The sequence below is a fragment of the Gymnoscopelus microlampas genome (genome assembly GCF_963454915.1).
Source record: "Gymnoscopelus microlampas genome assembly, chromosome: 18".
NCBI classification, from domain to species: Eukaryota; Metazoa; Chordata; class Actinopteri; order Myctophiformes; family Myctophidae; genus Gymnoscopelus; species Gymnoscopelus microlampas.
The window spans coordinates 10,747,583-10,774,225 of NC_139955.1; the positions used below are offsets into that span (position 1 = coordinate 10,747,583).

Genomic DNA, 26,643 nt, shown 5'->3' on the forward strand with positions numbered 1-26,643 from the left:
GAGAGAGAGAGAGAGAGAGAGAGAGAGAGAGAGTTAGGGAGAGAGAGAGATGGGAGGGAGAGAGAGAGAGGGGGGAAGAGCGATAGAAAGAGATGGTAGGGAGAGAGAGAGTAAGATATGGGAGGGAGGGAGAGAGAGAGAGAGAGAGAGAGAGAGAGAGAGAGAGAGAGAGAGAGAGAGAGAGAGAAATGGGAGGGAGGGAGAGAGAGAGAGAGAGAGAGAGAGAGAGAGAGAGAGAGAGAGAGAGAGAGATAGGAGAGGAAGAGGGAGAGATGGGAGAGAGGGCTGTTATTAGTGTGTGTGTGTGTGTGTACATTGTCGGTAGGGCGGAGGGTGGTAAACATGGTAGAAAAAAACAAAACAACAATATGCTCTCACACTTTCTCCATATCCGTCCGATTTTGCAGAAAGTGGGCGGATACGAAACTATGTCAACCTCATTACATATTATTTATGCAAAGAAGGGCGTGGCTACAGTAACCAGACTCAACCAATAAGACGGTGGAGGTGGGACGCAGGCGTGTAGTATAAGGTACATTTTTGCCTTGATCGAATTATATGAAAAGCAGTAGGTTACCCCCACCCAAAGGGCACACACTGTACAATCAATTTCAAAAACCCCACACATCAACATAAAAGCAGCTCTCTGATTGAAGAAATTAAGCTATGGTAAAGTTTTGGTACTTTTTCACATAACATTAGAAATGCTGCCTGGGTCCATTGAGCAAACCTGTCAGCGAAAGTTTAGGCTACCATAAAGTATGCACTACTAGAACTAGAGAGCCATGTGTCTTCCCTGTTATTCTCTAATATTATTATTTACCCTTTGTTTCGGATTCTGACATTCCCAACTCATGTTTATTCGGCTGAGTCTGTAAGGTATAGTTTTATATTTTCTAAATATTTTTTTTATTCAACCTCTATTATTTACTCACAGCGAACACAGCGAACAACCTACACAGTCAATACGTGGGAAATGCTTATATTATACAATACACTGTCGTAATGAGGATGAAGCACTCAAGCAAACCTGATATATTTTTTAAATAAAGTGAAAGTGAACAACATAGTTATAGGAAGTGTAGCCCTGAAACATGCCTGTCATATAGTATATGACAGTCATGACGAAACGAAACTTTCGTGCATTTACATAAACGTTCATATTTCAAATTTAAATTAATTACACCATGGCCACGGATGTTGCAATTATGTTCGGGCCGTCAGAAGTACCCGTATATTCTGTATTGTTCAATAAAAAGCATTTTAATCCGATTGGTGGCCATTTTCTCTGTTTTTTCGCCAACGCAACCCTATTGGTTTGGAGGTGTATTGCACTCTGATACATTATAACTCTATGAGAAAATGGCCACCAATCGGATTAAAATGCTTTTTATTGAACAATACGGAAGATACGGGTACTTCTGAGGGCCCGTACATAATTGTAACATCCGTGGCCATGGGGTAAACACTTTATATTTGAAATCTGAACGTTTATGTAGATGTGCAGGCCAAACAGGGAGAAAGTGCAAACACCAGGTTGAAGTTTCGCCATGACGGTCGTGACAGAAGATGAGCCATGGCTGTAGGAAGCGCTGCCTTACAGATCCTGTTCGAGGCCAAAACGTCCTCTTATGTAGGCGTTTCTTTCTGCCGGAGTGTGTGAGCAGTGGAACAGGAGGTTGAGCAGAGCAGTGGCACAGAGTAGACAGACACAGGCATAGCAAAGACCCTCTTTCTGAAGGGGAGGGGGGTCTGATAGTGATTATTATAACAAAAAATAATATACACACATGTGTGCACGCCCTGGCCGCACGTATAGCTCATATGTCGATGAATAGGTATTTTAGAAAGCATTTAAAAGCAAGTTAAACTCAACATAAAAAAAAATGCCTATTCTACTTTTCCTGTTAGACACGTCCGCGTCTATGAACCAGCGCACTTATTTGGGTACGACGTTTCTGGACATTGCTAAAGGCGCGGTTGAGGTCTTTATGAAGGTAAAGAAGGATTCATTTTACCCGGAATAATTTTGCAAATATAGATGGAGAGGTCCCTTGGATTAAAAAAAAAATCGGTTTTTAATTCTGTATTTGTTTGGTTTTTTCTTTTGACAGCTGCGTGGCCGAGACCCGGCTAGTAGAGGCGACAGGTACATGCTCGTAACGTTCGATGATCCGCCATACGGAGTGAAGGTAAAAAACTGTCATAAACATTTTTATTTGGACCAAGTCGACGACATTTTTCTCTGTCGGTGAGACTTTACTGTCCCTCTGCTTTGTAGCCGGGGCTCCACGGTGGCGAAAAACGGATTTATTTTGTAATAAAGTCATCTTAATAAGCCGCAGAGCCGGAGCGGCGCCGCCGTGACCGTCACCGTCAGCGGACATTTTGCTTTTGTGTCGAAAAGAGCTCCAGCGTCGAGATGGAGGCGGAGAGATTTATTATCTTTTATGACGTCACCGTTTCCCTTTTATCTCTGTCGTTTTTTCAACATAACGTGGTTTTGATTGGTCAAGTCACCTGCCTCTCATCCCCACGCGCCTCCCCTTGCCGTTGTGATTGGTCAAGTTGCCTGCCCCTCATTTCCCACGCCACCTCCCCTTACATCCGCTCTATGGCTGACCTCCATGCATTGCCTTTGATTGGCCCAAATCTGGAACTGAAAGAAAGTTGATAAACATGTCATATAATTCCTATATAGTTCACTTAACATGAATCACATGATTAATCAGTTGAAATAGTGATATCATCTGGTTTCTGTCCTGTGCAGGAAGCACACACAGTCTCTCTCTCACTCACACACACACACACACACACACACACACACACACACACACACACTGTGTGTGCATTATTGCTATATTATTTTCAGTGGCTTCATGTCAAGCAGGTTGTCCATAACTCAGGCCATTGAGATGTTTATGACTTGTCACATATCCCTCTACATCTGCAGGCCATTACTATATCATGCTCCCATTATGTCTCTTTGATCCTATGAAAATCCCTGGCTACTGTACCACAAAAACTCTTAGGCTTGCTAAACAACCAACCAGTTCTCTAACCACTGTCACCCTTTTAGTCATGTCATTGTAGGTGAAAATTGCCCAAATTGTTTGTCACCACACCATTTTCAAAAATAGCTAATGTACAAGCTGAAGCTCACAACGCATCACCATACATGTGTTGTGAACTTGTAGATTGGCTATTTTAGGAAGCAAAGTATAAAATAGAGCTGAAGTGGATATATGCAAGTGGATTGCTGTTGTATGGAGTGTATGGAGTAGACCTCTTGAAGCCATGGGGAATTACTCATTTACTATCATGTACTTATATTATACTTCAATTCACATGCACTTCAATTCTTTCTACTTATTTGTTTGAAGGCATCACATCGCAGAAGTGAAAGTAATACTGTGTTTAACATTTATGAGTCAATGTCATGCTGCATGCATTTACATTAATGCTTGCAGTTGCATTTACTCTGAACATATGTTTTTGCAGAAAATATATTGTAAAAAGTAAAAAAAAGTACAATTATTCTTTCATTCACTAATGTATGTCAGATTAAATGTATCATCACAACACAAAAGGACAGTATACTCATCTTGTGCAGTTACTGAATGTGTTATGCTCAGTAGAGACATGAACAAACTAAATTAAATTAACTATTATTAAATGAACAAAATTAACTTTAGTCTGTCCAACTCTGAACAGAGGATTAGTTTGAGAAAAGAAGAATCTGTTTATTTTGATCACTGCATCTACTACTGTTTTGGTTCAGTAATTGCTGGAACCTACACATTCAATGCTACTTCCTAGTTCCTACTATCCTGCTATAATCCTACTATCTTAATCATCACACTATTTAAAATCATCATCATACTAGAAAATGAGGAAAACTCTCTGTCCTTCTGTCCTCTGAACTTGCGCACGTCGTGCATTTATCATTGGCATGTAGGCAAGCCGATTTGTCACTTTCCCCAAATTTAAGCTGTTTATTTGCATTTCTTTGAACTCTCACTCAATTAAGACGGCTGTGGACGGAAATGCCCTCCTCCATTCTTCTCCTCAGTGGGTTGACCAATAGATCTCAAATTGAACGCAGACAGGGACAGAGGAAGCTGATTCTTCACATATCCCACATTTAAGCTGTTTATTAGCATTTTCTGTGAACTGTCATTCAATTAAGATTGCTGTGGGTAGAGATGGGCGGAGAATGACTCATGGTAGCAGTCCCAGGGTTAATGGATCGGCAGGTATTTCTCATTGTCTAATTGCGCTCTCCTCTTTATAGTAGCATGCTGTACCTGGGCTCAGTGCTACACACGCATACGCACACGCACACACGCACACACACACAACACCAGTCATTCCCCCATATTTGTATAGTTCTGTTTCTGTCACTGCCAATTGCCAAACCTAATGGTTGGTCTTGGGGATGGTGTAGACAACCACTTGTCCTCTGATACACATTACACATGGATCAGCCAGATGCTTTTTTTCACCTGTCATTGAGGTGTTTTACTGAGCGGTCGTAAAACTTGTGGAGGAAGGAACACGCTAGTCCTGCCAGTTCTGCTCCCCACGGAACAGTTCTCTGTTACTTAGCACAGTGACAGAGAACGCCTTTCCCTGCCGGCTTCCCACCCGTGAACACAGCCGATTGTGTTCGGGCAATACATTGTTGATGCTTTGTGGTGGAAAGAACGTTGGCAGGGGGAAAAAAATACTGAGAAAAACTGAGTTACCGAGTGTGAGGCCTGCCCAGGCCTATGACTTCTATGAGGGATTTGTCCTCAATTAACTTGAACACAGTGTATTGTTTACCATAGTCTCATCTCATAAGTGTAGTAATGTTGCATGCAGGACTTGTAAACTGTTCAGTCAATGTCCCATGTATTACAGTCTCTTGGAGTGATGTTGATGAGCCATGATGAACTTAAAGTTAAGTTGACCCATTGGCAAATCCTACCACTGCTGCAGCGCCACTTCCGATCTTTTTTATGTCCCCTTTTCTAGTTTGGCTATCTCTATCTTTTATTCTATTTCTCTCTCTCTCTCTCTCTCTCTCTCTCTCTCTCTCTCTCTCTCTCTCTCTCTCTCTCTCTCTCTCTCTCTCTCTCTCTCTCTCTCCATTGTGCCATCAGGCTGGTAAGCCTGCAGGTTAAGCATAAAGCTGAAGCAGTAAGGTACTTGACCTCACATCCGCCATCCCGGCCCATGGAAATACCACTCTCCTCTTAAGTGGGAAACTCATGTTTTTATTCTGAAACAATATGACCTATTTTCTGTCTTGAGCTGGACCTGCCCTGCACTAATAACCTCACAGAGAAGTCATATGTTGACTAAAGATGACATCAAGTCCTTATGTGGAGTAATGTTCATGTAATAGACATGTAATGTATGAGTCAATGTGCACTCTTTTGTGTTGTGTAGTTTAACCGCTTGGCTGGGGTCATCCCGGGCTCTGTCCTTGAGTCACTCCTTTTTCCCCTCAACACCAAATCTCTTTGTGAGATATAAGATACAAGCTCACAAGTACAATGCTGCTATTTATGCCGGATGTTTGCTTATTATCACATGCCCAGTATAGGGACGCTTGCATATAAGTGGTTAATACTGTGTGTGTTTCTGAATGTTTATATTAGCGTGTGTTTATGTCTACTACAGTGTGTGTGTGTGTGTGTGTGTGTGTGTGTGTGTGTGTGTGTGTGTGTGTGTGTGTGTGTGTGTGTGTGTGTGTGTGTGTGTGTGTGTGTGTGTGTGTGTGTGTGTGTGTGTGTGTGTGTGTGTGTGTGTGTGTGTGTTTGTGTGTGTGTTTTTCAGGCAGGTTGGAAGGAGAACCATGCTACCTTCATGAGTGAGCTGAAGAACCTGCAGGCATCTGGTTTGACTACGCTGGGTCATGCCCTCCGCACCGCCTTTGACCTTCTTAACCTCAACAGACTGGTCTCAGGCATCGACAACTATGGACAGGTATTAGACACAAATACCATCATGATGCAATTCTTCCCTGTATGGCTGCAAACATCGATTGTTTTCTTGACGATTAGTCTATCGATTACTTTTTCAATTAATCGAATAAATGAGATGCATGTTTTTATATTAAAATATGTAGATATGTTTATCGATTAACCACTTAAGCATTATTTTATATTCCGTTGCACGATGGTGTTATGCAAAAATAGCTTGAAAATAGGAGTTATACAACCACGTGTCAGGATGTGTTGTGAGCTTGTAGATTATTATTTTAACAAATGATTTGACATGTATGTCAAAAGGTATGGGCATGTCATACATGTATACATATTATTGATTTCTAATTGTTCATAATCAATTAAATCGATTAGTTCGATTAACTGTTGCACCCCTAGGTATAAGACACAAATACCCCATGATGTCTGTTGGCCAGAGGTGTTAAGCATGCTGACTAAGTCCAAAACAAAGTGTTCTCCCAGTGGTAATGATATCAGCTAAATGTTATGTTCCATAACCATGTATGGAGTATGGAGCCTTTTCAGCAGGATTGTTTTGTGAAACAAGGGTGACCCCTACAGGCCAGAGGATGGAATGTTTTTTTATAACGCTTAACAGCTCACTGCTGCCAGACCAGACCAAGAAAGAACCTTTAAAATCAGTAGCTGCAGCCCATAATTTAGGACAGCACATGAATGTGTGACTTATTTATGATTACTGATGCAGCCATATTGTGGGCAAAGGGTTTTGGCTGATGGAAAATGAAGTGCTCTTTATTCATCCTGACTAATTAACTCTGAATAATGAAGGTAAAAGATTTTATTTTATATCCAAGACACTATTCCTTTGAAGAACACAACACAGAAATTAAGGGAGAGCTCTTCCTTATTTGGAGTGTCTTAGCCATCCGATTAGCATGTAAAAAGTGAAATCAATTCGAAAAATGTAACTTTCTATTGGATAATATTTCAACTTATAAGGAAAAACATTAACACAAATACTTTTTGATGGATAAAAGAATCTATAAATTCACAAAATTCAGGTGCCAGAGATGGCACAGCAGTTTAAGTTACAGGTACAGATACAGGGCATTAGAAGTACATTAAGATAATCCATAAAAAACTAAAAGGCCCGCAAACCATATGCCAAGAATGGCCAAGCGGTTAGGAGTCGTGTAGGGAAAAAAGGAAAAGTTAAAAAAAGAGAGAAATTGGTAAAAAAAGAAAAGAAAGAAAGAACTGTTGCGCAAACAACAGCACGTCGGCTCCAGAGGGAGCACTGAGTCAGGTGCTGTACAGAGCAATCTACAAGTGAGATGAGGTGAGAATGGTTTCAGAACACAGAGACAGCAGATCAACCTGTTGGTGTTGGAATGGAGCGAGTGTGAAGGTTCGTCTGAGCTTGTTTGTAACAGATGAACCTTACTGTCTGTCTCCCCTCAGGGCCGAAACCCTTTCTTCTTAGAACCGTCTGTCATCATCACCATCACCGACGGCAACAAGCTAACACACACCTCTGGTGTCCCAGATGAGGTGAGAGCAGTGAATACGGCACAGTGGTGGGAAAAGTACTCATATTTGTTTTACTGAAGGATAAGTATCAATACTGCAATGTATAAATACTGTTCCAAGTAAAAGTCTGGAATTCAAAATGTACTTGAGTAAAAGTACAAAAGTATTGGTATAAAAATGTACTGAAAGTACCAAAAGTAGAAAGTACTCATTATGCAGAATGTCCCATTTCACAACTTTTCCAAAACTTTTGAAAATAGCAGATCTATAAGCTCACAATGCCGATGCATGCCGATGCCGATCTACATTGCTTGTAGATCGGCTATTTTCAAAATATATATAGGGCTGAAGTGGTTAGTGTACGTTTTGTAATAATAATCAAAATCTACAAAGTAACTAGTAACTCAAGTTTTCAAATAATTGTAGTGGAGTAAAAGTACAGTATTTGCATCTGAGATGTAGTGGAGTAGAAGTAAAAGTAAAAGTAAAGTAAAAAATACCTCAAAACTGTGCTCAAGTACAGTACTTGAGTAAATGTACTTAGTTACTTTACACCACTGCATAGACCTAGCATAACATGACATGACATACAGCAGAGCACTTCTAGTTCAAGTTCTTGTTAATACTTTTCATTGGTCAACTATTTCTAAAACCCTGACAGAATGAAACCGTTTTCACTTACTCCTTAAAATAGTTTTTTAAAAAATAGTGAAATTTACGACGAATGTACGACGAAGTAGAACATTAATTTAAACATAAAAAGTTGAAAGATTTCCAACGGCAACCATATATCAACAAACAAGACCATAAAACATAAATCTCTCTGTCCTTGTGTAGCTGCACCTGCCCCTCAACTCTCCACTGCCGGGCAGTGAGCTCACCAAAGAGCCCTTCCGTTGGGACCAGCGTCTCTTCGCCCTGGTACTGCGGCTCCCAGGAGCCTCCACGCCAGACAGCGATCAGCTTGGCAGTGTGCCCACCGATGAGTCCGCCATCACCCAGATGTGTGAAGTCACAGGAGGTAACGCTGCACCACCCTTAACCCATTCAATCCGGGAACGCATCTGTGTCACTTTAGATTTCTTTGGCTATTCAAAAATGGCAGATATACAAGCTCATAGCGCGGCACTCTGTAGTTCTGCTATTTTTGAAAAATCGTGAAAATTTGTGCAAATCTTTGAATATATAATATATATTCTACAAATGTATTCTAAATCATTTTTTGGAAAAAAAACTTATGTGGCTATATCAGTGGAGCTCCAACTTTTCCATGTCAAGGACCCCCAAAATGATATGTATTTGGCCGTGGACCCTCATCTCAAAATATGTTGTTCCAAAGGCCCCAAAAAATGTCAAGATTTATATAAGCTTTCTATAAGATTTCTATGAGCTTATAGCGCGGCACTCGTGCTTGTATATCTGCTATTTTTGAATAGCCAAATAAATCTAAAATGATGCAGATGTGTTCCCAGTCTTAAAGGGTTAAGATAAGATGGATAAAGTGAAGAAAACACAGGGTAGCACCAGCTGAACGTTAACTTCAGAGTCCCTGCTTGAGGCTTAGTAACTACATATTAGTTTGTATTGTAACTAGTGAGTTGCTGAATTATGTTGTGCCATGACTATTGGCATAACTTAGCTAGTAGACCTGTTCTGCTGTTTGTAAACAGTAGTAAATAGAGAGATACAGATAGCTGAATGGGTAGAGAGGACACCTTGGATAACATAAGGTCCCAGGTTTGAGCCCCGGCAATGTGTCGAGCTGTCCCTGAGCAAGACACTTAACCCCTAACTGCTCCCCGTTTGCTCTCAAGTCTGAACACGAGGGCAGCAATCAGCTGGGCAAAGCTGAAAGCTGAATTTCAAATAGACAAAATTAATTAATGAACTCTGTGTTTGTCAGGGCGGTCGTATTGTGTGCGGACGCAGAGGATGCTGAACCAGTGTCTGGAGTCTCTGGTCCAGAAGGTTCTCAGCGGAGTCGTCGTTAACTTTGAGAAGACGGGGCCGGATCCGCCTCTGGTAGCGGAAGGTAAGTTCCTTACCTTCTGAGGAATTAAAAGAACCGTGATCTTAAAACACGAGTAGAAACAAAAAAGGTGCTGAGAAAATGTGGTAGAAATTTGAGCTGATATGACTCTTTAACAGAGTCACAGATTTATGAGCATCACACATTCTGACTACTGTCTGAGTCAGAGTTAGTATTTGCGTTGTTTTGTTCTACAGATGACTCAGTGAGTCAGATTCAGTATTTGTATTGTTTTGTTCTACAGATGACTCAGTGTGTCAGATTCAGTATTTGCATTGTTTTGTTCTACAGATGACTCAGTGTGTCAGATTCAGAATTTGCGTTGTTTTGTTCTACAGATGACTCAGTGAGTCAGATTCAGTATTTGTGTTGTTTTGTTCTACAGATGACTCAGTGAGTCAGGTTCAGTTTTTGGGTTGTTTTTGGCTACAGTGGAGTTAGTGAGTCAGACTCAGTGAGTCAGAAAGTATTTGGGTTGTTTTGTTCTACAGATGACTCTGTGAGTAAGAGTCAGTATTTGGGTTGTTTTGTTCTGCAGATGGCTCGGTGGAGTCAAGTCGTCCTGTGTCGTCATTTAGCCCCCAGCCCTGGCACAGTTGTCACAAGCTCATCTATGTACGACCAAACCCAAAGACAGGCGTCCCGGTTGGACACTGGCCCATTCCTGAGTCTTTTTGGCCAGACCAGAACTCTCCTACGCTGGTGAGTTGGCAGCAGATAATAATGTCTCATAGAATCAAATGCTAATTATGGTAGGAAGTGCAATGGAATAACTGCTGTATATAGCAGTTTTGGTTGTAGAATTGTATTATCCTAAGTGGCATTATTTCTTAAATATAATTCAAACATTTGAACAGAATTTACATTACACAAGTGTATTTGAGTTAATCACTATTATATACAATAAAACATAAGACACTGCATAGTAGACCTTTTACAACTGTAAAAGATTTTAAAATATATTTTACTGTGTGCGTGTGTTTATTAAATTCTCTCCCCACTGTGGCTCTAGCCTCCTCGTTCTGCCCATCCTGTGGTGCGTTTCTCCTGTGTGGATTGTGAGCCCATGGTGATTGACAAGCTGCCCTTTGATAAGTACGAGTTGGAGCCGTCGCCTCTGACCCAGTACATTCTGGAGAGGAAGTCTCCACACATGTGCTGGCAGGTAGGAAAACGCTTGTTTGTGCCATCGGCTGTGTTGTCCTTAGGAGACGTCTTAACCCATTCAATCCGGGAACGGATCTCTGTCATTTTAGACTTCTTTGGCTATTCAAAAAATAGCAGATATGCAAGCTCATAGCGCGGCACTCGTAGATCTGCTTCTTTTTTTTTTATCGTGAAGATTTGTGCAAATCTTTGAATATATATATTTTAAAGCTAACATTCGCAAAATATTTTGTTCCAGGGACCCCCCAAAAGCAATATTTGAGTTACAAATGTTCATGTTAAAAAATGTATATTAAAAGATTTGCACACATTTTCACGATTTTTGAATAGCCAAAGTATAGAATAATGGTTATAGCTCAAATCTAAAAGGACACAGATGCGTTCCCGGATTGAATGGGTTAATTAGGTTGCTAGCTAAGCAAAGTGGGAAGATGTGTGTAACAATACTCGATTAGGAAACCTGGATATACAGGTTTGCTAAGATCTACAAAAGGTTACATCAGTTTAAAACCATAAGTTAAGTTATTGTTTATTGTTGGTCCTCTGCATTTGACCCATCCTAACTATTAGGAGCAGCGGGCAGGGTCCAGCACTGCCTTGCCCAAGGGCACTGGCCTCAGAGTTAGTATGTCCCTAACGGTGCATGTCTCTTGTGACTTTGCAGTTGTGTATTTTAGGACAACGTGGCCTTGCAGTTATTTGTGTTAAATGTTCTGTGGTGTCTCCATGCAGGTGTTTGTCAGCAGCAGTGCGAAGCACAGTGACCTGGGACAACCCTTCGGTTACCTTAAAGCCAGCACCACGCTCACCTGTGTCAACCTGTTTGTCATGCCTTACAACTACCCCGTCCTGCTCCCACTGCTTGGTAAGAACACTCCAGGTGATTCCCTGCACATTTCCCTGCTGTGTTGCAACTTCTGTTGCTGTTAACCTCTTAAACCCTATACAAAAATATCTTTGACAAAAACAGCCGGCTATTTTAGCCAAATATATATTGGTCATTATAAACAGTCCTGGCTTTCCTGCCCGCATACACTTATGTTTGCTGGAGCACCCGGTGAATCTGTGAGGCAGCCGTCGGGAATCAAACCCTTCCCTCTTCTGCTTTACTTTTGAATGTAAATCCAGGATTCTTCCAGATCTGGAATTGGTTGCCTGTCACAGTGACACTCTTTCTCTTTGTCTCTCTTTCTGTGTCTCTCTCTGTTTCATCTCAAGACGACCTGTTCAAAGTGCACAAACTGAAACCAAACCTGAAGTGGCGACAAGCCTTTGAGATCTACTTGAAGACCATGCCTCCTTATTACCTCTTGGTAATGCACTAAGCCAAACATGCACACACACCCACACACACCCACACCCACACACACACACACACACACACACACACACACACACACACACACACACACACACACACACACACACACACACACACACACACACACACACACACACACACACACACACACACACACACACGTGTTACCGCTACCGTCATGTACTGTATGTATTTCTGTATTCTTTCTAACAGCCTCTGAAGAAGGCTCTGAGGATGATGGGAACTCCAAACCTCATTGCAGACACCATGGACTGTGGTCTGAGTTACACTGTCATATCCTACCTGAAGAAGCTCAGCCAGCAGGTCAATCCTCAACCTAACATAAGAATATCACCCATAATTCCCATAAACATAATGTCTCTGTCGTGCAGAAACTCCATGTAGCATCTTTGTACGTATTTATTTTTCATAAATGAATTCCCTATTTTATACTAAAAGTAGCAAAACATTTCACTAAAAACTCTAATATAATATCACGACGATGCATTGTGTGATTGTACATTTGCGCAATTTAAAAAAAATCTGTCTGTGGGTTTTATAAATATTTAGCCAATCAAAAGTATTAACAAGAGTTTGTTTGTGACTACATTTCCACTTGCATTTCCTAAAAAGAAATTATTTTGGACATAAAGGTTTCCGCCAGACAGCGACCATATAAAAGCAGGTGTAGGTGACATCCGGTCATCAATAAATTATTAAGTATGAATGAGAACTATATGAATAGTTTGATGCGAAAGACACACAAATGGTAAATGGTGCATTTAGCCTCTTTCTCCAAAGCGCTTTACAATGTGCATTACTGTATTGCTCATCGGGAACAGTTAGGCTCAAGGACACTTCGACACACATCCAGGAGGATAGAACCAGGCTTTCAAGTCCAAGTGGCCGCTCTACCACCTGAGCCATTCCCAGACTAATTTTTGGATTGTTTATTCATTGCTATTTTTGCTATTTTTTGAAAAATCGTGAAAATGTGTGCAAATCTTTGAATATATATACTTTTAAAGCGAATATTTGTAACTCAAACCTTTGCTTCTGGGGGTCTTGCTGCATGTCACTCCCCATCTCTCTCCCCATTTTCCTGTCAAACTAGTATCCTATCGATAAAAGGCATAATAAGCCCCCAAAAACATCTAGACAAAAAAGCCTCATATATTTTGAGATGGGGGTCCACGGCCAAATTCATATCATTTTGGGGGTTGACATGAAAAAAGTTTGAGAACCACTGATATTATAGCAACATACATTATTTGTTTTAAACTGTTTTTAGAACAGGATTTAGAAGACATTAAGTAGAATCCCCAGAAGCAAAGATTTGAGTTACAAATATATATATATTCTAAGATTTACACAAATATTCGCGATTCTTCAAAAAAATACCCCAAAGAAATCTTAAAATGACACAGATGCGTCCCTGGTCTTAATGGATGAAATAACCTTCACGTTCCTTCCTGGGTGTCCAGGCTAAGATGGAGTCCGACCGTCTAATTGTGTCCGTGGGGAAGAAGGCTCCGCAGGAGACGGGCATCAAGGTGAAGAACCACTCCAACAGTCTCTCTCTGGCCCACCGCCGCGACTTCAAGCAGCTCCTGCAGGGAATCAGCGGGGAGGTGCCTCTTCGCCTCGCCGACTTCAACCTCAAAGAGTTCGCCGGCTTCCAGATAGCCCTTCTAAACAAGGTTAGTGCGGTCATCACTGAAGTGATGTTTTGTAGTACAGTATAGACCGTTGGTTCTCAACGTCTGGTCTGGAACCACCAAATGGACCCTTACTGGTCTAGCCTGGCATGGCCAGACTAATATCACTGCGTAGATATTAGTCTGGAATCTCTGTGTGGAACCTGCATTTCCAAGGGGTGAATTAAAAAAATGCCTCTGGTGATAAACCCTCCCCATATTTGCATACTGGGCCCTGATTGGTCCCTCACTACTTTGGAGGGAGTGAATCCAATCACAACTGAGCAGTGTCCAGACCTAATCTACCGAGGGCATTTTTTTTTGCAATGGCAGATTCGTCTGGTATCCAGGCTATTACGGATCCATTTTGTTCCATTTGTACACTCTCAGAGTTAAATTAACACTGAGGATTTTTCACTGTAGATTGGGGTCCCAGAGGTCCGTGTACTAATGCATATCGAACTGGTAGTCCTTGAAATGAAAAAGGTACTGTTAATAGTATTGTATCTTTTTGGTGATCCTTCCCGAGGTTTATTTTCTTTTACTGTTGAGGTGTTTTTTCTTGGTCTATGGCAGGGCTGTGACATGATTAGCTGTTGCACTAATGCACCCCTAGTAAACATAGCCGTCATCCTACAGGACATGAAAGCTCAGGCGTACAGAAACGCCTACGACATCCCAAGAAGGAATCTACTGGATCAAGTGACAAGAATGCGTTCCAACCTGCTACGGACCACCCAAAAACTCATCAGGGGTCAAGATGAAGGTAAGTAATTAAAAACTCCTGTGTTAACCTACAGAATTGTTCTCTTATGTTATCAAGTAATTAAAATCTCCTAAGCCTAAATACACAGGTTAACCACTTGAGGTTGACCTATTTTATACTTTGAACAATATATAAACTCACAGTGCATCACATTGAAATGTGTTGTGAGCTTGTACATCTGCTATTTTGTCTCATGTTCGCCACAGAATAGGGACGCTAGAGTTCATGTGGTTAAACACGACCTTTAGCGAGTAGCAGTATATTTCAGTGTGTCGTGTGCTGTGCAAGGATGCTAACTCCATTGTTCTGCGTGTCAGATTATCTGCACAGCATCCCAGTGGCTCAGATGGGTAACTACCAGGAATACCTGAAGATGATGCCTTCTCCTCTGAGAGAGATCGACCCTGACCAACCCAAACGCCTGCACACGTTTGGAAATCCCTTCAAACAGGACAAGAAGGTATGAGGCTTTTTTGGGGGCTTTTTGTGCCTTTTATTGATAGGATACTAGTTTGACAGGAAAATGGGGAGAGATATGGGGAGTGACATGCAGCAAAGGCCGTCAGGATGGGGACTCGAACCTGTGTGACGTGCTGTCAGGCTACTTTGGAGCCTAGGTGCCCGGGTTTTGTTGATGAGTAACGTAACGGGATACAATAGCAGTGACTGACAACACACATGTGTGTGGGGAGGAATCAATTGGCATAACCATAACGACTAAATTGGGGAGAAATGGGGGTAAAATAAAAGTCTGATATCCAATCCATGTGGATGGTCCACATCGTTCCAATTTGACTGTGTGTGTGTGTGTGTGTGTGTGTGTGTGTGTGTGTGTGTGTGTGTGTGTGTGTGTGTGTGTGTGTGTGTGTGTGTGTGTGTGTGTGTGTGTGTGTGTGTGTGTGTGTGTGTGTGTGTGTGTGTGTGTGTTTGTGTGTTAATAAGCATGTAATAAATGTAATACATATAATGTAAGTATCAAATCTATCTGTCATCTGATTCCGTCATTGTTCATTTGTTCATTGCAGGGGATGATGATTGATGAGGCAGACGAGTTCGTAGCGGGTCCTCAGAACAAGAAACGGGTGAACTCGGGTGACTCCAACTCGGGTGCTGCGTTGAAGAGAAGGCGGAGCATGTCACCGCTGTTGCGTCGGCCACAGACCCCACCCTTGAACACCAACCATGTGTTGGGGAAGAGCGTTCAGGGACAGCAAGGTCTCATCAAGCCCCTCCCACTGCACAAAGGTATGACCGACCGCCTCTCAGAGTAGGAAATGTTGCCTAATGCTGCCTTCACATCTAGCAGCGACAAAAGTTACAAAACGGCCAAGCATGGTCAACGACACTGTCGCTGAGTCTTCATTGAAATGTTGCTCAAAGTGCTCGTTGATGTCATCAAGTGTGCGTCCATGTGTGGGGACAACGAGAATATAAAGGCTTGGGTTAACAGAACTGGGTGATAGCAAGAATTATTTTTTCCCCCATTACAAGTAGGAATTGTGTGGAGAGGGAAGGGGAGTGGAAATGGTGAAACAACAACCTATGATTGATAGACATTTCACTGCATCATTGGAGCGATTAAAAAACGTTCAAGCCAGCTCAATTTCTTTGTAGCTCGTCACGCAGCGACAAGCGTCGGGTGTCAGTTTGTATCTTCATGTCACTGGCTTCCATTGAAAATGACTTGTTAACCCAGCATAAGTGCCCTTCAATTCTCAGAGTGATGAAACTTAATACTGCTTTTAGGTACAGGAGTGTCAATGTGATATTAAGATATATTTATTAGGAAAGCGCTCCTATCTGCCCAAGGATTTAGGAGATCTGAAGAGGAGTGGTTCACACTCAGCACATGTGATGACGAGAGATGTGTTGCATGGGAATGCTTGACAACAGCAAGCTTAATTTATTGTTTAGATAAAACTTTAATGATTGTGACTGACCTTGTACGGCAGGGATGAGGTTTCTGCACAAGCCGTTAGTAAGGATACATGCACACAGTCTTTAAGAGGTAATTACTAACTACCAGCTAACATCGCATCTCCTATGCATTGTGAACCTGTGGGTCTGCTATTTTCAGCACGACACCATCAGTACAACAAAGTATAAATAATGCTTAAAACTGTTTTGTTGACTTTGGTCTGAACTAGGCTTACGGTTCTGTACACAGTTGTGATTGTCAGTCCTTTGCAATGATTTATATAACTGGCATATGTAGAAAAATGTTCATAGTGCGCAGAGCATTTTACTAGGCATTTGCAGTATTCATAATAGTATGATACTGTGTACATTGAAGACCAGTTGCATCTATTTCCTGAATTTCTCTATTATTGCTGCATCGAGGAAGCATGCTGCAATTATAGAAAAGGAAATAAGCAAGTTGCTTAGTTCAAGTAATTTGTTTTGTTCCACTGTAATTTCAATACTAGTGTACCCTATATTTAATTTATAGAAGTTCCTAATTTTTACAAACCTGTTACCCTATTATTAATACATATGCCTCTTGTTTAGTTGTTCATAACTACTACATTACTACAGTCATTATTTTATTATTACTATCATGGGATAAAACAAATAGTTAATGCATAGTTAGTTTATAGTTAAGTTCCTAATGAATTAAAATTGTTACCTGTTTATTCTCAGACCTCCCATACATTATTATACCCTGTAATTATTTAACAATTACCCCTGCAGGTCCCGTTGGTAAACTCAATTTGTGATGGCTTGGGATGAAAAAACAGTAGGAGAGGAGGTTCAAATAAACTGGAGTACTTCTGTTATGTCTTTGTGGTTTTAATGAGGCTTCATGTGGGTGCAGGTTTATGTTTGTCATTTTATCTACAGTGGAGGGTTGTGGGAAGGTGGCACTGACCTCCCAGCTGACCAACATGTCACTAGCTCTGTCAGGGGCACTTTCGTCCAAATAAATCATTTTCATTGCATTAAAACAGTGATTTAATCGCACTATTCAAGCAGTTATGTTTTGTTGGCATGGTTCTGTTCTGGGATCTCCCTGCAGGGAATGCAGATAACACAGCCAACAATGACATCAGACAATGACATTAATAATATCAGACGAGCATAAAAGGAGGAGCTGGGATGGAGGTTGGAGGTGGGTTTAGCGAGAGCTTGCGGGGGGGCATGCGTATGCTGCGGCAGCAGTAAAAGCAAGATGAAACGGTTATAAAGAGCGCCCCATAACATGAATTGCCAATGACAGAGTAACAGCTGAGTGCCAGCTGATGAGTAGGGGGTGGGCTTGGCCGGAATTAGCTGACCACCAGCTGATGAGGGTGAGGCAAGTCTTGACTATGATGTCCTGCCAGAACTGACGCTATGCTCTAGTTACTAGTACATACTACATAACTAGTATATATTTAAAAATGGAAATATATGCTCCAGAACTTAAACACTTAGTAAGAAGCGCTCCTTATCTTTCTTATCCTGCAGGAGTGGACAACAACAACAGTGTGGTGGTCACAGAGAGTAACGGCGAGGGGGGTCTTGGAGCAGAGTCGGGGGACAGCTGGCCCACGGGGGAGGAGGACACTGTGGCAGGGAGCCTGGAAGACAGGTCTGGGCCGGCTACAGCTGACCGCGTAGAGGACAACTGTGCCATGGAGGACAGGCTGGTCGTGGATGGTGTTGACGATCAGCCCGCGGAAGAGGATAAACAGAACTGTGAAGCACTGAGTCCAGAGTGCGAGACTTTAGAGGGTTTTGGATATGACCAGGAACTGACGGAGACCACCTGGATCCCCCCGTTAGACGGCTGCCAGGCAGAGCTACGGACACGGGTCATCAAGGAGGTTCGCAAACCAGGCCGCAGTAAGTAGAGGAATTGGGTAGCCTGTTTGTCCATCGCTTGATATCCAGTGAATTAGCTGAGTATAGTGCAATTGACAATGTTGGCATTTAGTAGACACTCTTATCCACAACGACTTACAAGTGTGAGATTGGAAAAAATAGAGTAAGCATGAACTCTGGTAAAAACAAAAACATAAGTAGAGTGCAGAGAGAACAATGTAGTGCCTCAAAGAAACTAGGATACCAGGTAAATAATGAACCTAGCATCTGTCTGAACAGCTTGCGATCTAAATAACATTCTTGTGGTCAAGAAAAAACTAATCTAAGTAACAAAAACATGAGAACAAGTGACCGCGATATATATAGAGTAATGGTTCCACATCACTGAATAAAGTCTAAATTATAATTATTTGTGATTCACTGTACAGTGGTGACATTCCAGTTTGCTGTTCTAATTTTCTGAGATACAGTAAAGCCTCTTAGTATAGTGTTGTTTATATGTCTTTTCTTTCCCAGACTATGAAGCAATATTGAGGTTACTGGATGAGGTGAAAGGGTCCGTTCACGTCCAAAAGTATTTCATCTACCATGCTATCAAAGAAGCTGCAAGGTATGAGTCACAACAAAAAGAGCCGATCTACTAGCTACCAACGTAGCCCATCGCTTCTGCGATGGGTTGTGAGCTTGTGGATCGGCTATTTTCAGCACGGCACCATCAGTACAACATAGTAGAAATCAGGTCTTAGCAGTCAACACTCCTGGCCATAAGGATTTGTTTAAATGTCTTATAACAAAGTGTAACAGGTTTTCTGCCATGCTGTCTGAATGGAGCGTGAACAGTCTATTTACAAGTGAAAGTTTTGAAGTGTTAAAGTTGATGTATTAAAAAAAAACATTATATACATACTGTATATGTATATATATATGCTAAACAACATGTGCCTCTTGATTATATTAAAATCAAAAAAGTAATAGAATAATTGCTAAGAAGGTAATCGATAGTTGTTGCCCTAGTCCAATTCATAGTCGCGGACAGAAGCCTCTGGCGGTCCACACAACATTAATTTTTCTGTCTGCGCTGTTATATTCGTAATGTCCGGACCATATGACAGAAAAATTGCTTATTTTTCAGTGAATCTCTTAGTTACACCAGCCTTGTTATTGTGAAGCACTTTTTTATGAAGTATTTTGCTGTTTCCATTTGGCCAAAGTCAATGTACATCATCAGTTGACATGTTTCCATTATAGTGAAGCTTCGGCCCCTTATGCCACATTGTGATTTGCGTGGGTTCTTTCACAAACTGCACACACAGTGACTTACTATTAACAGCAAAAGATTAGACAGGGAGGCTGTGCTGCTATTAGTCTCCATGTCTTACTTTCTCTCAGTACCAGAGCTATTGATCAGCATTGATCACCATTAACATAATCACATGGAGTGAAAATCCTTTTAATGTGCTTGTTGTGCTGATTGTGCTGTTTCAATTTCACTATATATTTTTTGAATCCGGCACCCATCCGATTCGGTTCTAATCGTATCATTTCAGCAGTTCTCTGATTGCAGTGTAGTTTGATTGTAGATTTAGTGCAGCCATTATAGCGTGTTTAATAGTTAGTTGCGTGCTGTGTCACGCACTGAAAACAGCATATCGACAAGCTCACAACGCGTCGCATTGTGACGCATTGTGAGCTTGTTGATATGTTATTTTCAGTGGGCGACACAGCACGCAACCAAGTATAAATCAGGCAAAACCCAGTCATGGACACACATTCATAGTTTTCATAATGCATTACGAATCTCCAGTCTAATTTCTCCTCTCTCTCTCATTCCCTGGATCCCCTCCCAGGTTCAAGAAACGGAATCTGATCCATCAGCTGGAGAGAGCCCTGGTAGAAATGGAGTTCCAGCAGCCGTCGACGTCGAACTATGACCACGGCAGATAGTGAAGACAAAAAAAAGACTGTCAGAAAGGTACAGAAGGTAGCGTGGCTTCTGTTTGTTTATTTGGCCTTGAATGGATAAAATCTCAATGCCCAGATGGTGGATGGCCCTGCTGTCCATGTGCTGTTACATTACTTCCTGTTGGAGGTGGAGAGGTTAAAGGGATAGTTCACCCCCAAAAATGGAGATTGTTTTCGTTTTTGTCGCATGCCTAAGACAATAATTTGATGACGAGCAGTGGGTTCCGGTAGGAGACACAAAGAGTCTCCTTTGTGTCCCGTACCGGAACCGCTGCCTATCGGGCCGCTGGTCATCATATTATTGGCTTAGGAATGCGACAAAAACGTGGTTGCTGTCTTTGCATTCTTGCACCTTTCGCTCACAACACAAACACTCCATACAGCAGGTACATACAAGCAAGCAGATCCTCATAAAGCCTCTGTTGCAACAACTATTAAAGCTGCAGTCCGTAATTTTTTTCATGTCCTATACTGGGATTCGAACCCTGGTCTCCTGCACGATAGACCACGAGAGATCTGCTGCTCTGCCGATAAGGGATCCCTGCTTGGCCCGGGCAACTTCAGGCAGTACTACTTGTCAACCAGTAGGTTTAAATTACTCAATGGCAGTGTAGGGAGACCACCTTCAACCACTGTAGATGTACTAGTAATGTTCTATTAACATACTGTACCATACAGATTGGTTAAAATAACCTTTTATTCAGTCAAATAAGTTGCGGAGTGCAGCTTTAACATAATTATTCCAGGAGAAATGCCACACAGCTATGCATTAATAGAATCTTTGTTCAGCTGGTCTGATAATGAGGTATTATTGTAATGGAGAGTTGTAAACATACTGTAATTGCTATAAGTAGCATGGCTATTGTGTGAATCTGTGGTTTACATGAGAAATCTGGCCTACATGATGTTCTTTTCACATACATTGTCCTTTTTAAACAAACCTCTTCAAGTGGACCAAGAAGTGGACCAACAGAAAAGGGACTGAGTTCTTTTTGCATTCACATTGTCACTTTATTTGAAAGAGGACTCGGTTCAGCTCTGATGGGGCCTCTGTCCTTTTTTCGGATCATTTTTAGGGTTGGCACAGCAGGCAATCCGTAGACTCTACGCCAAGCCAAGAGGGGTACAATACAATGGCAAAGGGCGAGGTGAACCTGGATCGCTTTGTGTTCACAGGTTAAGCGAACCACAATTCGGACAAGTATTCACATATGTGTGAAGAATTGCTGAGTCGTGGTCTGCGTCCACTTCAAGGGCTTAATTAAAGGGTCCTGGTGTGAAAACGCCAGTGTTACGTCTGTGTACTAAAGACCATAACAACACCAAATACCACACCAACCTACAGTAGGCAACGGCTTGTGTCCCCTCTGAAATAATAAACCTTTATACAAAGTACAATAATTGTACTTTGTAGGTTATTGATTCTTAATATACACTCTTGTCTGTCAACAGATAACATAGCAACAGTAAATGTGTACAATATGACTGTGAAGATGGCAGCTGTTGGGTTCAATCTAAGGACGTTGGAGGCTGGCATGACCCCACTCTCTCCACTACACACACTCCATAGTGTAACAGTCACTCCATTGATTCCTTCCCAGCAGTGCAGCGTTCCATTAACATCTGTCTCAACAGTTATGGGTGATTTATACTTAGTTGCTCGCCAGTGTTGCGCACTGAAAATAGCTGATCTACAAGCTCAGAACACGTTGCGCTTCAACAGGTTTTGAGCGTGTAGATCAGCTGTTTTTGTTGTGCGACAACTAAGTATAAATCAGGCATTAACAGTCACCTGTTCTCCAACTGACACAGCTGCTCATCTGCCTTCTGCTGCATTTTTACATCAACAGAGAAACACACAATCACGTCAATCCTTTTCGTTTTGTTTTTTACTGAAAGATGTACACTAATTTTTAATGTTCATAAAGAATAGAGAATATTTTTGTCAAACTGTTTATTTGAGAACATACAAATATTTTGAAAGAAATGTATAAAGTTCATTTTTGTAAACTGTTATATAGATATATTATATATATATAATGGAAAGTTTTATGAAACTGTTTAACAAAAGATAATAAACAGGTTGGTAGACTGGTGATTATTGTGTTGTGGATTCCACTTATTACACTTACACCTGCCCAAACAACAGATCTAATTATCTGTAACTAAGCATATCAAAGTCATGGGCCAGTTGTAAATCCATTTGTGTAATGTTGGAAAGGGTTTGTTTTTAGTTCTCTCATCATATGGCATTTTTACAGTAAATACAAGAGCGTTTTAAGTTTGGGTCTTGGGTTGGATGTTTTAATCATTAAGGTACTCTTGTCCTATTTTCATACCCCTATAATACATCAAAACAAAAACATTTTCTCACACAGGTAAAATCAGTAAGCTTTTATTAAATTAAAAACAATCTTTTCATTCAATCTTAACAAAATGAAAAACTAAACAAAAACAAATTGTACCATTACTTTATTCTCAGTGTCGACCTCACTCTTGTTTCACATCTTGCCTTGATTTGACTTCCAGTGACACAACTGATCCCAAATCTTTATTGCATACAGAATGTACATAAAGCCTGCTCGACTCCAGGAGACGATCAAGAAATTCTCTCAACAGAAGTAGTTAACTTACTTTAATGCCCCTCGTTAAACAAAATTAGACTTAAAGGGACATAAAAGGGGAAGATGTCTCAAAATCTTAAGACTGAAGCAATTACAATTAGACAAACAAATCTGAAGTGTTGGCACAGTTGTTAAATAGGGTGGTTGACCACTTTTATGGAAAGATGCATGACTGAACAGCACATTAGTTTATGTACAAAGACGAACTAAAATTGGGTAAGTGGATTCTCGTTTTCCCCCGCCATCTAACCAGGAAGCTCATCTGTGCACAAAAGATGACATATGGGCAGTGAAGGCCAGTCTCAGTGCAAAAGCTCCAGCTTGCGAAGCCGTAAGGGGTTAGGAAGGGCTTGATTGGGTACAGTGGAGGCCTCTTGCTCTGCTGTGCGGAATAGCACCCTCCCCCGGTGATTGAACAGGTAGAATGATGGATGGTTCCTCAGTGTATCGAAAGTTCTGAGAAGGAAAAATAGGGGTAAATTGTATTTTATAAATGTTAAACCGATTTGAAATGATTCAGCATTAGAGAGACGACCAGGAAATGACCCAGGCTGTGGCTGATCACACTGCATGCACTGTCATGCATTTTAACCTGTAGACTAGAGACTGGTTCATATTGTCAGATTTGAACTCAAAGTAAAAAATAAAATAACTCTTAAGGGTTTGGACCCTGACCATCATCACATTTACTAAAAACTACTTCCTCAGTCTTATCTCCAGATCCGCCATTGAGAACCAGTGGCATAAACAACAAGCGTGACTGCTAAATGCCTAAAATTGGTGGAAAATACACATACTTGTTTTTCAACTCTGATGAGGCGTCCATGTCTTTGAAACCCCCAGCAATGTGAACGATCCCGTAACAGGTCACGACAAACGATAATAACGTTTGTAACATAATCTGCAAGATACAAAACAAAAATGAAACATTAACAATATAGTGTATAACTAATATCGTCATAATAATAATAATAATAAAAACAACATCACTCACATCTATCGGTAGTGTTTCATTCTCCTTCTCTGTGAGTCGCATGTATGATCGATCTGGATGGTTAAAGGAAAAGAAAAACGTTATTCATTTTACAATATGATTTATTAATGAAGCGTAACAATGTATTAACTGTCACTGGTTGATACTATGATACCACAGTGACACATTGTGCACATAAGTTACATGAAGATAAGAGAATCTAATAGGGATGGACAATTAATCGGTCGTCATCATATCTGTATCGGCCGATGTTGGCTTTAAAATGCAATATCGGTATGAAACCGAAATCAAAATATCGTTTTTTAGCCAATATTTTATAATAATTATTAATTATGTTTGAATATGAAGCTGGAAAAGCATGTTGTGATGATGATCAATGCTCCAGATTCAATCAGTGTTTTCTGGGGAAGCTTTCAAAAGGGTCAACAAGTTGGAACATTTATAATTAAGAAAATACTACATTTTAGCTGTGTTTACGTTGGAATATGGGCCAAAATTTCAATAACGGTGCATCCCTACTTTTGGAATAAAGAGGCATTGCTTTTTCAAATTCAGTGTTCATATGCCTTTTTCAGAAAGGACACAATTCTAACTTGTTTTACACAGATATTCGACATCGATAAATATCGGTTATCGACCATAACAGCAATGTTGACATCGGTTATCGCTTATCGGTATTGGCCAGAAATGTCACATCGGCGCATCCCTAAATCTAATCCCTTTTTAACGGAGCGGAGCTAAACGGAGCTACATGTAGCCGCAACGGTCGGACGGGAAGGAAGGAAGGAAGGCCGCAGGTTGTGTCGCCGTTTCATCAACATCCTAACGTAAAACTACACGCGCAAAAAGCCACGAAAACAAACAATAAACCATAATAATCTATCCTTCACACTTACGCTGTGCTGCCGAGAAAGCTGCGTGGGCCAAAGCAAAGAGTCCAACGCCAACGACACCTTTCCAGAATGAAGAAGACATCTCTGTTCTGTTCTCTCTCTACTGGGGGATGAGGAGGAATGAGCACTGCGTCGCAACAAAATGACGTCAGAAAGCGAGACCACAGTGTTGCCAGATTTTGCGAGAGATATAAGCAACCAGGACTACGAAAACGATGATGCGATGCATCCAACATCAACTCGGGACTCCTGGATCGCTGCACTCCTGGACACTCTCCTATCTAACATCAGGGTCTTGAGCTCTACAGTGTTGTTAGCTAAGCTGTTGCGCCGCAATGCATCTATATACTGTAGGTGGTGCGCTTCTTGCCTTTGCTGGCTTCTGGGTTGGCTCCCATAGTGTCAGTTTGCTTGCCTCTTGTTCTGGGTGCCTGACGTAGTGCCCTGCCAGCCTCATCCTTCTCACTCTGACTTTGTCTGTGACCCGTGGTAGGTCCCCATAGTAGAGGTCCACAATTTTGATGTGGTCCGTCCATGTGACACCTAGTGCCATTCGTATCATTCTTGTCCAGGGCCCTTTCCTGTTGTGCTGTGAGGGTCCATGTCTCAGCCCCATACATACTGCAGTACTGACTCCACTGTAGCTATGAACAGCCGCCTCTTGAGGTCTTCTCCCATGTCTGATTTCCACACTCTCCTCACCCCATGCAAGGCATTCCAGGCAAGTGCCCTCCGGACCTTCAGGTCCTGTTTCGTTGAAGCAGTCCAAGCCCAGAGATATTTGAAGTCCTCGACTGGCTTGTCGTCTGTGTTAACTGTCGGTACCTTTGTTTTCTTGGCATTGAGCTTGAGGCCGATCTTCCTGCACTCCATTTCTACTGCCAGTAGTAGTTCCCTTCCTTTCTCTGCTGTATCCAAGATTAGGGCAATGTCATTTGCGTAGTCAAGGTCAGTAATCATGATGGGGTGTACTCGCCTTGACTTCCTCGGGACCTTAGTGAACCCCTCCTCTCTGTCATTGATTGCGAGTCTCAGTGCATGGTCCATCGCTACAATGAACAGGAAGGGGGCCAGAGTGTCACCCTGTCTCAAATTCTTTCATCTTCACCTATCATCTGAACCATCTTCTCAAGAACTCTGTAGGCCTGGAGAATGTTCATGAGTTTCCCCTGGTCGATGGTGTCAAAAGCCTTTTGGAAGTCAATGAAGGTGATCACCGCTGACAGGTTCCGCTCCCTTACTTCCAGTATCATCCTCAGTGCCAGTACCTGCCCGTTTGTTGTTTGTTCCGGGTGGAAGCCGTTCTGTGAGTTTCTCAGTAGAGGGTCTAAGATGGGTCTAAGATGGTTGAGGATAATCCTGTTAGCTGCCTTGGCGACTTTTGAGCTCAGGCTGATGCCCCGATAGTTGTCCGTCTTGGTGAGGTCGCCTGACTTTGGTACTGGAACGATGATCATTGTGCGCCTTAGCTCCGGCTGCTCGCCAGACGTGTGTGCTTGGTTGATAAAATCTAACACTATGGGCACATACGTCAGAATCTCTGGTGTCACTCCATCCTCCCCGCAGCTCTTGTTGCACTTGATAGTAGCGTGGCCCTCTGGTACTCATCCATGGTGAATGGTCCATCTGGTATGGGAAGGTCATGGAAGACAGGAGCTATCGGATCATCCTCTTCCTCTGTTGAAGTAGGATTTTTCCTAGGAGTGTTTTGAACCATGTTTCAACTCGTTTCTCTGCGTTTTCTCCCCAGATCTTGGAAGTCTGAGAAGAGCTTCTGCCAGAAATGTAATTTATGAGCTCCCAGCTCATGCCATACTTCTGGTTAACATGTGCCTCTTCAATGTCCCTGATCTTTTGGGTCAGCTCCTGTTGTTCCAGTGTTGCATACACTTGATATAG

General features: G+C 41.7%; 2 protein-coding genes across 7 annotated transcripts; one reads left to right on the forward strand and one right to left on the reverse strand.

The window, feature by feature from the left end:
* The first annotated feature begins 1,701 nt into the window (after nucleotides 1-1,701).
* ints6l (integrator complex subunit 6 like) lies at nucleotides 1,702-22,488 on the forward strand. Of its 6 annotated transcripts, XM_084041942.1 has the most exons (19): nucleotides 1,702-1,997; nucleotides 2,115-2,192; nucleotides 5,827-5,976; nucleotides 7,419-7,508; nucleotides 8,325-8,508; nucleotides 9,391-9,519; nucleotides 10,055-10,218; nucleotides 10,529-10,681; nucleotides 11,416-11,563; nucleotides 11,902-11,996; nucleotides 12,218-12,328; nucleotides 13,489-13,704; nucleotides 14,341-14,467; nucleotides 14,785-14,927; nucleotides 15,493-15,712; nucleotides 17,915-18,292; nucleotides 18,788-18,881; nucleotides 20,119-20,243; nucleotides 21,686-22,488. In XM_084041942.1, exons 1-18 carry the CDS (start codon nucleotides 1,887-1,889, stop codon nucleotides 20,213-20,215), a joined length of 2,688 nt encoding a protein of 895 aa, XP_083898068.1. In that variant the 5' UTR covers nucleotides 1,702-1,886; the 3' UTR covers nucleotides 20,216-20,243; nucleotides 21,686-22,488. The 6 variants fall into 6 exon arrangements, 5 of the variants coding, with proteins under 5 accessions (XP_083898068.1, XP_083898067.1, XP_083898069.1 ...); XR_014599574.1 differs by lacking the exon at nucleotides 18,788-18,881; XM_084041941.1 differs by having other exon boundaries at nucleotides 20,119-22,488.
* A 124-nt stretch (nucleotides 22,489-22,612) lies between these two features.
* mmgt1 (membrane magnesium transporter 1) lies at nucleotides 22,613-24,860 on the reverse strand. The gene is made up of 4 exons (XM_084041946.1): nucleotides 24,748-24,860; nucleotides 23,852-23,904; nucleotides 23,655-23,758; nucleotides 22,613-23,313 (listed from the first exon to the last, which is right to left on the reverse strand). Exons 1-4 carry the CDS (start codon nucleotides 24,824-24,826, stop codon nucleotides 23,160-23,162), a joined length of 390 nt encoding a protein of 129 aa, XP_083898072.1. The 5' UTR covers nucleotides 24,827-24,860; the 3' UTR covers nucleotides 22,613-23,159.
* Nucleotides 24,861-26,643: the final 1,783 nt, after the last annotated feature.

Coding starts and splice junctions, on each gene's coding strand:
- ints6l (XM_084041941.1), top strand. CDS start 1,887: ATGCCTATTCTACTTTTCCTGTTAGACACGTCCGCGTCTATGAACCAG. Junction 10,682..11,415: donor CTCCACACATGTGCTGGCAG/GTAGGAAAACGC, acceptor GTCTCCATGCAG/GTGTTTGTCAGCAGCAGTGC. Junction 15,713..17,914: donor GCCCCTCCCACTGCACAAAG/GTATGACCGACC, acceptor CTTATCCTGCAG/GAGTGGACAACAACAACAGT.
- mmgt1 (XM_084041946.1), bottom strand. CDS start 24,826: ATGTCTTCTTCATTCTGGAAAGGTGTCGTTGGCGTTGGACTCTTTGCT. Junction 23,759..23,851: donor ATGAAACACTACCGATAGAT/GTGAGTGATGTT, acceptor TGTATCTTGCAG/ATTATGTTACAAACGTTATT. Junction 23,314..23,654: donor TCATCAGAGTTGAAAAACAA/GTATGTGTATTT, acceptor TTTCCTTCTCAG/AACTTTCGATACACTGAGGA.